The following is an 11,351-nucleotide window of genomic DNA, read 5'->3' as shown; positions in this document are numbered from 1 at the left end:
TGGCAGGAGATGGGTTGCTTTATTGGCCTTAGTCTCCTTGGCTGCAGATAACACACACAGGGCAACTCATGGCAAAGAAACAGTATATACAGAGTGTCCATATAAATATTTCCAATGTACATTTTATACACAAGTGACAGAGACATTCCACAGCAGTGTCCAAAGCCTTGGGGTTCCAGCACTCAGCTGCAAGCTTGGCCCAAAACCAAAGGGAGATGCTCATCTCCTCTCTCCTCTTGCTCAGCCGGAGACCAGCCCCACCTGGGCAGCAGCGGGAGCCAGCGGTGATGCTCTGATGGAGACACTGTGTATGGCTTTGGGGCTTGAACCTGGAAGGACAGTGACTCTACAGACAGACAGACACAGCTGGGGATCCTGGGGTGACCATCCTCTTCCCCCTGTAGGTCATCAGGGAGGCTGGAGGGACCTTTGTCCAGCGGCTGTGTGGGAGAAAAGCTCCTTTTGCATCAGCATGTGGGGAGCGGTACCAGCGAGGGGATCCCTCCCTGCATGGCCAGAAGCAGAGAGGAGCACAGGGGCGCAGTGGAGAAACATGCACCTTCTGCTGCACCCCCCCTCCCCACTGCACCCAGGGTGCACGGCAAGGTCGACGCGGGAGGGAACTGCCCAGACTGCCCTACCGTTTCTGGGAGCGGGTGCAGCAATCACCCTCCCCAGTGCCAGCTGCACAGGAGAAGGCCACAGAACTGCCTCCAGCCCCTGTATTATCTACGTGTGTGTGTGGTGGGGGGAGCACAGAGAAACTGCCTCTCCTCCTCCTGTACCGGTCATGAGAACGGGTTGTACTGGAGCCCCCATCCCGGTGACTACGGGGGGGACCCTCTGCAAGCTGACAGCACTGGGTCTGCACAACACCCCCTCCCCGCTGCATGGGGAGAGTCCACAGGAATCGGTGCAGAGGAGTAGGCTGCTGGCTCCCCAGCCTCCTCCCGGCCAGAACGGGGGTCCCGGTGCGGGGTGAGCACAGCGGGCTGCCTGGCTGTGCTGCTCTCAGACCCACTCCTGCAGCCGTGGTCCCTGGTAGGGCTGGAAGGCGGCTGTGTGGCGAGTGGAAGGCCCGTGGGGACCTAGACAGCACTGGGGCTGGAGCTGAGCTCAGCTGGCAACATGGTGCAGGCGTTGTTGTTGGCGTTGGTGTTGCGGCGGGGCAGGCTGGGGGTCAGCGTGGTGACGGCACTGTCGCTGGGGCACCCGTGTTGCACCAGGATGTCGATGCACTCCTGGCTGCCGGCTCGCCGGGCGTAGGCCAGCGGGGTCAGCCCCCGAGCGTCCCGGCTCTTCACGTCCACCCCATACTGTGCAGGAGAGAAAGCAGCTGGTCAGTGGCACCCAGACGCCACGCAGCCCATGGGCACGAGGCTGGTGTGGCAAGAGCACCGGCAGAGCGGCTCCGTGGGACTGGGGCGCGCAGGGAGAGGGAGACAGGAGGGTGGGCAGGGCAGAGCCAACAGGCACATGGGGGAACCTGCGCGAGGGGGACAGACAAGGGGTGTCTCAAGACCTGGGAGCGGGCAGGTGCTGCAGTGGGGAAGCACCGGGACAGGGCCAGAAACGCCGTGGTGGAGGCTGCGGGGTCCTGCCTTACCCAGATGAGCAGCTGCGTGAAGACCACGTTGGCCATGGCGCAGGAGAGATGCAGTGCTGTGCGCCCATCTCCGTCCCCGTAGGTCTCATTCACCTCCTCCTTGGTGCCATGGGCCAGGAGCGTCACCACGAGGCGCAGGTCATCCTCCACGACAGCCCGCAGCAGCTGCTGCCCCAGCGGGATGTCCGACTGGGGCAGCGGAGCCAGGAAGAGCTTCTGCTCATACTTGGCCCGGATCCAGCGCTCCTTCTCCTCCCTGCCAGATGGGACACTGTCACTGTCACAGGTGGGCCAGCCTGCCTGGGCCCCACGTGCAAAGGGGCACGCACACCAGCGCTGCCACCCGGAACGCACCCCGTGTTAGCAGTGGGTGCTTGTAACAAACCGGCACCCCCTGCACAGCCCCTGCTGCAGACACCTCCCCTGTGTGCCCCCCCCCGCACACGGCTGTCACTGGGGCTCTGTCACACCGCTCCGGACACACGCCCAACACACGCTCATGCCTCTGCACCTCCTTACAGCCCCCACGTATGCTGCGCTTACGTCCATGCATGTACAGCAGCAGCGTCCCGCACCCAGACCCCACACCAGTCACTGTGCAAAGGGACACCTGCACCTCCACACTAGTGCCCCTGCACGCTCTCCTGAGTGCCTGCTATGTGGCAGCCTGGGGACCTTCTCCATCCCGCGCTTGTGTGTGGGCCATGGCCAGCAGCAAGAAAAGGTTAGCTGCTGCACACGCCAGCCCAGTGCCACGGGAGGCACGTTATCACTGCTGCCGTCTCGCCTGGTGCAAACAAAGGCTGCGGCAGCGTCCGTCCCGCCTGGGGCTGCGGGGCCAGGCGGATCGATGTGTGCCGTGCCGCCGCTATCTGCTGCCATTCTATCCATCTGCATCTGGCGGGCGGCCATCAATGCCCTGCGTGGAGCATGCTCACTCCCGCCGCCCCCTGACCCGCTCTTATCCGTTGATAAGCCGCAGAATGGGCTCTTGTTGGAATGAGTGACAGGAGAGTCGCTCCGATAGGGACAGACAAGGGCCTGAAAGGGACGCACCCTTGAGACTTGAACGACGCTGCCAAGCCATCTCTGTTAACCCCTTCTGCTTTGCAGCCAGCCACGGCTCCAGCAGTCACCACATGGCCGTGGCCGGCCATGAAGCCCTGCTGGCCATCAGGACAGTGGCAGAGGGTCTCCGGTGCCCAGAGAGCAGTCAGGACCCTGGAGCCTGGAGTACATCGAGGATTCCTGCCCACCTCTCTGTTCGGCTGGCTGGCTGCTCCCAGCCTACCGTGGTACCCTCAAGCCTCCTGGTGTAGCTGTCTGAGAAGCATCTCTGCAGTCCCCCATCTGCCTTACCGACTACTCTCAGGGGTGGGCTTGGGGTAGCCTTCCACCGCTCCTTCCCAGACAGCGTTGGCCAGGGCGTTGCCAATGGCCGTCATGACCATCAGAAGCTCACTAGGCCAGTCATCCAGGTCCAGCGAGCGCACACGGGACAGGTGGGTGCCCAAGTTGCGATGGATCCCGGAGCACTCAATGCACATGAGGGAGCCCAGGTTTAGACTTGCCCAGTCCGGACCTGAAGGCAACAAGATCAGTGGGGGAGAGTTAATACCAGCATGGACTCACCAGCTTGTCTCCTATGATCCAGAAGACTCATATTTGTAGGCACCTGTCCACCAGATCCCTTCCAAGCCCAGTGCCCCAGCAGCACAGAGAGGCAAGGACCCCAGGCTGGTAAGGGGTCATGGACCAGTGTGGCAGGTGGTCAGTCCCCCATCCCTGAAGAATGGGTCCACTACAGGAGACAGCCCCACAGAGCAGGTCTCTGTGGGGCAAGAGAGGAGGTGCTGGGGTGGAGTCCCCCTCCCCTCCCTAGGTGAGTGGCCCCACCTCCCACCGTAGCGTCTCTTACCCGGTGCATCGCAGTCCACACAGAAGCTGTTCCCACGTGCGGTGCGGACGGCCTGTATGGCCTGTGCATCGCTCTGGCTGCCCAGCCGAGCCTGAAACAAAATGCAGGGGAACCTCATTTACTCCAGGCCCGCTGCCCTGCCTCGTGTCCTCTCACCGCCACCCCAAGAACCTGCTGTGGAGCTGCCAGCACCTGCTCCAGCAGGCACTGCTGCCGGCAGGGTGTCCAGCACGGGCACTCAGAGGACAGGGTCCACAGGGAACATCGAGGTGTAGCCGGCTGTGTGCCGGAGGAGCAGAGGATGGTAGACCAGAGAGGGGAGCGAAAAGGCAAAGCTGTCCAAGGAAAGAGCGGACAGTGCAGGATCCAGCCCCGGCGAGAAGCAGAGAGCTCTGTGGGGCCAGAGCCAGGCCGGGGAGAGGTCAGGGAGCTCAGAGGGGTCACAGCAAACCCCGGGGGGGAGCAGCACAGCCCCAGGGATGGGATTCAACCCTGACTGGGAGCAGAGGGATCAGGAGGGGCTCCAGCCTGGACAGACAGGAAAGCCAGGGACAGGAACAGATGCAGCAAAGCACACACCAGAGAGGAGGGAACAAGGCAGAACTCAGCCAAAACCTCTTACCTTATTTTTGCTGCTCTCACAGCCCTGCAGGCTGGCCAGGATCTGGCTCTCGATGGCCTGGACCCAAAGTTCTCGCTCCTCTGACGTTGAGGCCTCAAAGAGCCACGTCTGGCCCGTCAGGGACACGATAATGAACTCAAATGGCTCATCTGGTTCTGGAAAAGAGAGGTGTGCCATGAGACGGGGCAGGGAAGGAAGGGGTCTGCCAGCTTTGCAGGGCATGAGTGCACGGCCAGCTCCCTGCGGGCCACGGCTGTGCCCGCACACAGGCAGCATCGCTGGCAGCAGCGGTCCCCGGGAGCCTGGGACAGGGAAGCGTAGGCAGAGAGTGCCTGCAGGGAGGAACCAGAGCTCTGCGCCAGTCCCCGCTGCTGCTCGCACAGCTCCCTGCACGCCAGCTCCACTGGCGTGGGCTTCCTTCTGCACACCAACATCGGCAGCCTCGTGCCCCCTCTGTGCCGAGCCAGGAAACCCAGGAGGCTGTGGCACTGGACTCCTGGAAGCTGCTTATGCCTTGCTCTCCATACCCTGTATGTCCCACTCTTGGAGAAAGCTGCTGACCTCCTGAGCAGTGGAACCAGCTCCTCTGCAGAGCTGGTGCCCCTGAACAGCCCCATCACCCACCAAGGGCCCGCAGAGCGCTCGGTGCCCGCTGATGAGTGGCTTTAGAGGGACAGGGCCCTGCGCACTGCATCAGGAGATGCAAGGAGGGCCCTTGAGTCAGGCTCAAAGGCAGCTCTTCACAGTCCCATGCATCGAGAAGGGGCGTCACCGCCAGCTGAGAGGCCCAGGGTGGGCAGGGATCCCACAGACCCACACAACAGGGCACAGCCGCTGTTTTCCCACAGAGAAGCATTAAGTTGCAGAGACCCAGGCAGGAGCCACGGAGAGGAAAAGCGATGCCATCCTCAGCTCCGGCACCTCTCCATCCCTGCTGGGCAGGCAGCCTCTGGCTCCCAGACCTGGGAGCTGCTTCCCAGAGGCACACGGACGGCAGCAGGGATGCGCACGGGGCAAAGTGCCTGGCAGGGCAGGGCCAGGCAAACTGCTCCTCAGGTACCTCAGCCACTCCTCTGCACAGCATGGGCATCTGCGCCTCGCCAGCAACCCCAGGAGATACAGCCTCAATATTAACGCACTTCTCTGTGAAACACGTGGGGACAAATTCCTGACTTTCTGTCTTCAGGGAAGGTATTTCTGGTGAGCCCCAAGGGTTGCTCAGACTGCCAGGCACTTAGAGGCTGGCTACAAACGGAAGCGTCTGCATCCCTACAGACACAGGCTGCTTGGTGGGTTTCCAGCGAGGGTGTCAAGCACAGGCACCTCCGCGCTGGGTGGCAGAGCCAGCCGCAGAGAGACGGGGGACAGTGAAAACGTGTGAAAGCACCTCAGGCCACCTGGGCCTCAGAAAACAGCCCCAAAACAACCAAGAGCCTGATGAAAACCAAGGCTTAAAATGTGGTCTCCGCCTCCAGCTACTGCCCTGATGGCAGTGATGCCCTCCCAGTCCGGGCTGCCGGGGCTGGGCTCTGCCCTGCCAGCCCGTGTCGCAGGCTGCGCCGAGCGGGCACACGGCCCTCAGATTTGCATGGGGTGCCCTGTCTCAGCTTTGCACCCATGCACCAGCATTTACCTTTTATTGCCAACTTCAGTAGTTAGTGCAGTAAATGACTTAACTAAGCGGGGCCTGAATGGAATGACTAATAAACGTTATGTCACAGCACACGCTTCAGCTCATAGCAAAATGATTTGTAATTACCTAATTAGCGTTATGCAAATAACACCCTCATCTCCATAATGTGCCTTCCCAGCTCTCTATTAAAAGCAGGGAGTCAACTGCACAGCTCCAGAGACAGCAAGGAGGGCGAGGGGCCCAGCCTGGCCCGCAGCAAGGCAGAGCCGTGCTGGCCTCCAGCCTGGCGGGGTCTGTCCGCAGGGGCAGACGCAGGGAGGCGAGCGGAGGGGGTCCGGAGGGGGTCCCCTCCTCTGCCCGACTCTCCCCACAAGCTGCGGCCAGAGGAGTCTCTTACTGTGGAGGGAAGCAGCAGGAGGGCAATGACTGAGGAACCTGCTGCACCCCAGCAGAGCTCGTGAACGGGGGCAGAGGCCACCATCTGGGTCCCACCAAGGGCACGGCCAACCTCAGCTGCTGCTGGGCCACCAGGCACTGGCTGAGCAAGGCTGTGTCCACAAACACTCTCATAAAACGGGTGCAGCCACGGGAAGTCTCCTTGAGGAAGGACAGCTCCGATGGGGGTGGTGGGAGAGCACAGCCCTTCCTCTCTTGCAAGCGCTCTTTCCAGGCTCTCGCTGCCTTCGCACGCACCACCACCTGCACTGACAGGTACTGAGCACAGCACCCAACTCTCTATCTCTTTCCATCACGCACAGCTGCTTACCCCAGAACAACCTGAGGGTAAAATCCCACTCCTGCTACTGTGCCATGATGGAGAGTGTCATGCTGCTCACGTAGCAGTCTCAGGATCTTGCATTTCATGGGGGACAGAAGCATGAGTGGCATCTGGCTGGAAAGATGCCTGCCCTTTGCCACTGCTGAGAGCACTCCGTGGTGTGTCCTGCACAGACCCCAGCAGCAGCCATGGCGGCTTGGAGATCATCAGCGCTGATGAAATGGACTGATGCAGGAACGCAAGGCTTGGTCTCCACACCAGCAGACCCCAGGTAGGATCAAATGATTCCAGGATGAAGGGCTCTCCAGGTGAAGTGCCAACTGACCTGCCTTTCCCAGATAAGGAGGGGAGGCTGTTTCACTCATTCCACCCTAGGATCAGCTTGGGACTTCCTCTGGGGAAAGATGTCTGCAATGACCTTTCTGCTGCTGGGAATGAAAAACGCTGGGGCATCAGGAAGAGGACAAGACTGCAGGGTGCTGGCAGTCAGTCACGCTGCTGGACTCTTCCCCTCTCTGTGATGCACTTGCCTAACCGGGACATCAAGCTTGCCCAGCACTTTGCCCTTTCCTCCAGCTTTCAGCCACAGAACAGACCCGACAGTCCCTGCTCTGGGGAGCTCCCTGTAGGCAACCCCAAGGATGCTTGCTGTGGAGGCTCCAACGACACCGAATCCCAGCTCAAAAACAAGATTCTTGGCATATATACAGCTGGTAACTTCTGAATACTGGGAGAGGAATGACCACACAACAGCCAGGCTAACAGCCACTGCCTCCTTGGCTAGCTAGCACCATTCTCTTTGTGAGCACTGCCATAGCCTGGACGTGGGCAGGGAGCACCCACCCGCCGATGGCAGCCAGCAGTCAGGCGAAACAGGAACCTGCTGTCACAGCACTCGGCTGCATCGCCCCAGCCCCTGCTCAGCTCCAGCCCGCTCATGAGCAAGCAGCTGCCCCCACCTCTTCCACTGTCCCAACCTGTAACTGGGATCTGCAGCCCAGGGTCTCGACTGCTCTAGCTGTTGAGAGACTGTTCCTTCCACCTCTGCAGAAGGCTACAAGAGTGAGGATCAGGCCCCTGGCAGCTGCAGAATCGATTGCTGCCCAGGGTGAAGCATTGATAGCCAGGAAGGAAAGAGTGGCATTTCTTCGTGGGGGGCAGTGACTGCCCTGGTGTCTGAAGGAGCGTTTGCAGTTCCCAGAGCTCAGGCCGGGCCACACTGTTGGAGCAGCGACCAACCAAGCCACTCCTAGCGCACCCCGATACATCAGAACTGGCCCTAGTCTCCTTAAATCTCCCATCCTTGGTCTGAGTCACCTGTGGCTGCTGTCAGCGTGTTGCACAGCCCAGGCCAGCTGCTTGGGCCTGGGAATTACTGGAGGCACTTCCAGTGCTCCCTGCTGCTGAGCCACTCCTGCTGCCACTGAAACAGCAGCAAGCAGGTCGGCAGAGTCTATGGGACGCAGCGAGGACTCCTGCCGTGGGCTCACACAACTCAGTCACCCTTGTTCCTTTCTCTTACTTGCTCAGTACCTCCCCATCACACACACAGGCAGAACTCCCAGCCCAAGCCTTCCTGCACCAGTACGCTTTCCAGCAGCGACGAGGCGGCGAACACCTGCCCTGCAGCGCCTGCCTGCCCCAAGGCTCCACGCAGGGTTGGCTGCTGCTCCTCCAAGGCACGGACCCCCTGCTCCAGGTGCCGTGCTGGGGTGGGGGGTACCCTGTGTCCCCCAGTCCTCCGCTCAGGACGCTCACAGAGGAGGGGCAGACAGCTCCCTCCTGCCAGGGTCCCTGCCGGGCTGCCCACACCTGATCGTGGGCAAACAGCGAGATTTCTGGGGCTCCAACCCCACTCAGACAGATCTTCCCTTCTTCTTCTGTGATTCTGTGATTCCCACCGCCACAGCTCAGGGGCACCCCGGAGCCCTGGGGCTGCCTGGTCCCAAGGGTCCCAGCCCTGGCAGTAGTCCCAGTCAGACAAAAGCCCCAGTACTGCCTTCGCAAGACTCAGGACCTCTGTTCCCCTTCCTCCTTTGTGCCTCATGGATTCCGGCTTTACTCTAAACAAAGGGCCTGTTGCTCTCATCAGAGCCCTGGAAGAGCTAACAAAGGACGGCAGCTTTTCTTCAACACTTTTGCTTCTTTTGCAAACAAAAATCACTACCTGTCTTTCCCTGCAGCGAGGCAGGACAGCCCTGCAGGGCCAGACCTCTTTGGTGGCTTGGCTGTGGCAGGAGAGCTGAGAGCTGCGGGATCACACCTCTGGCTTCGCATGCAGGGTTTGGCAGAGCTGGCAAGGGAATGGAGGACTCCGAGCAGTGTCAAACAGTCTGCAGACCCAGCATCTCAGATGGTCTGGGACCAGTCCCTGAGCTCCCTGGGGGGCCCGTACAAGTTGAATCAGACTCAAGCCATAGCTTCAGGGAAAGTATGGGGCTTTCTCAGATATTTCTGGGGAGCGGCAGAGATTTCTGATGTGGCAGGGGCATTTCTGGCCAGATGAATAGTAGCACAAAGCAGATGACACAGGCAGAAGGATTCAGACTACCCCTGTTGAAGCAGAGTTGGCAGAACTCAGCCTGCTGGCACAGGCTCCTTCGTGGTGGTGCGGGTGGCCAGAAGAGCCCCAGATCTCGCCAGCTCAGACTTGACAGGGCTGAGGTCCCGGAGGAAGCTGCTACTGCAGGAGTGGGGAGCCCTTTCCAGCCGCCTCGGGGTACAGGGGCTATCCCAAGGCCAGAAGGCAGAGCCCGTCTCCCTGGCCCTGCGGCTGTCTGCAGGCGTGCTGGTGGGAGTCCATTACGCCAGCTCCATTAGAATTAGTGGGCAGTGGAAATGAACACGCTTGTCTCTCTCTTGATGTTTTTTTGATGAAGTTTTAAAGACTGAGCTCCGTGAAGAGTTGCTGAGAAGAGTTCAGTGTAAGCTGGCTCTGCTAATGGGCGTTAACCCCATGACCCAGCTCCAACGCTGCGCAGCAATGAGTGCTCCAAATGAGAGCAAAATTAGCGAGGGCACTGCACAGCAGCCAGGACAGGCCAGGGCTGTGTGGCCCTCGGACCTGACCAGCAACTGAGTCACCAAGCGGAGTGGTCTTGAGGACTTCTGCAGCAACCGCAGCGAGGTGATCAGCCCTCGTGGAATCACCCTTCACCAGCCTGATTGCTGGAGAGCAGGGAAGCCAGAAGTCCCCAGGGCCAACAAGCCAGCCAGCCTTGGGAGGAAGCATCGCTGGAGGGCCAGCAGATGAGCACCATAGGACTATGAAGAAACTGGGAAATGGAGGCATCCTGCATGCCCTGCCAGTACCCAGCACAAAGTGAAATGAAGAGGGTAAGCAAAGAGCAGCATCAAAAAGCCAGGGTAGGACAAAGCTCTGCTGCCCAAAGGTGCCCTAGACCTGGGATGTCCAGCAGACTGGTGGATCTGTCCCTGTCACCTGCAGAAGCAGCAGCAGATGTTGGAGAGGAGAAGCAGAACGGGGAGAAAGGGAAGCAGTGGCATGCCGGGCGTGTTGCCCTAACACCTCGTGCCAAGGCCCCTCTCTCTGTTCTCAGTGGGAAGAAGCCCAGCTTTGAGCAGAAGTGGTACATCTGGGTGGCTAAAAACACCTTAGCTTCAGCACATGGCTGGGTGCAGGGGTCTGTCCTGCTCTGTGAAGGGCTCAGACTACACATGGCATCAACTCAGAAGAGCCCAGCCCAGCCAGGAGACCCCACTGCAGGGACCTCGACGTGGAGTCAAGGGAGTGGCACTTTGCGCATCCTTCTCCACAGACACCCTGCTTCTTCCCGGGGTGTGGGATGAAACCCCAGCCCAGTGTGCCTCCCCGGGGAGCTGCAGTGGGACAGGCTGGCCACATCCCTCACACGTACCCAAGGTGCCCCCCCACAGGGTTGGCGTAGCACGCTCAAAGCACAAGCAGCAATCTGGGGTGTGCTGCTCCCCTGTCTCTCAGCATCAGGACACAAAGCAGCTGTGTGGGGAGGATGCAGAAGATGGAGCAATGCCCCTGTAGTCACAGCGGGAGATGTGGTGAGATGCTCCTCACCCAATGCAGCAGGATCATGCTTCTCCCGGCATGCAGGACGCAAGGCTGGAATTCTCTCCCCCCCACAAGGCACTGGATAGAGCTCTCCCACATCACCTCACAAGACACAGGGCAGCACTTCCCAGCCCTGTGAGCTGGACAGCACAGGGGTGCTCAGCACAGGGGACCAGCGGAGCATCTCCATGCCAGCACACCAGGCAAGGAGAACCCTCCATGCCAGCTGGCTCCTTCCCTGAGCAGGCGGGATGCAGCCCCTGCCCTGCACGAAGGACGGTGAGGGATGCCTCCCCCTGCATCCGAGCAGGCCCAGGAAGGAGGAGCAGGATCCCATTCACCACCAGCAAAATGAGAAGTAGAGCTCACTCTGAGCCATGCCCTGTTCTTGAAGCAGAAGGTTCCTCTTTCACCTCCACCCTCCCCTGGCTCCCAGCCACATCCAGTCTCTCCCTTCACACTGCCTTTCTCCTGCTCCCATTCCTTCTCCCACCTTGAGCTGGTATAGCAGAGGTGCCTCTGGATGCCCTGGAGAGTGGGTGGTCACACCGGGAGCAGGTGGGGGGACACTTCCAGTGTGTAGGGTGCACGGCAGGGAACCAAAGGCTGGTCCTGCCGTTGGTGCAGGGAGTCCTTGGCCCACAGCTCCGCTCTCTTGCTGCCAAGTCTGTGAAGAGTGTCCAGGAGCAGGGCAGCCGGCGGGCCCCCCAGTCTCAGGAAGCTTGTTTGCAAGCTGCCACTGTACC

General features: G+C 60.4%; 1 protein-coding gene across 2 annotated transcripts in view; it reads right to left on the bottom strand.

Moving 5' to 3' along the window:
• Nucleotides 1–11,351, bottom strand: part of AGAP3 (ArfGAP with GTPase domain, ankyrin repeat and PH domain 3) — a 152,320-nt gene continuing 140,969 nt past the window's right edge. For both annotated transcript variants that reach the window (XM_075420009.1, XM_075420008.1), the window contains exons 14-18: nt 4,147–4,301; nt 3,525–3,615; nt 2,966–3,188; nt 1,607–1,862; nt 1–1,316 (exon numbers count right to left, since the gene is read on the bottom strand). In XM_075420009.1, coding sequence (XP_075276124.1) covers nt 1,089–1,316; nt 1,607–1,862; nt 2,966–3,188; nt 3,525–3,615; nt 4,147–4,301 — 953 coding nt within the window. In that variant the 3' untranslated portion in view covers nt 1–1,088. The remainder of the gene's footprint in view (nt 1,317–1,606; nt 1,863–2,965; nt 3,189–3,524; nt 3,616–4,146; nt 4,302–11,351) is intronic.

The sequence above is a fragment of the Opisthocomus hoazin genome, chromosome 4 (assembly GCF_030867145.1).
Source record: "Opisthocomus hoazin isolate bOpiHoa1 chromosome 4, bOpiHoa1.hap1, whole genome shotgun sequence".
Classification (NCBI taxonomy): domain Eukaryota; kingdom Metazoa; phylum Chordata; class Aves; order Opisthocomiformes; family Opisthocomidae; genus Opisthocomus; species Opisthocomus hoazin.
Note: the sequence above shows the minus strand (reverse complement) of the source record. Positions and strands in the feature narration are given on the sequence as shown.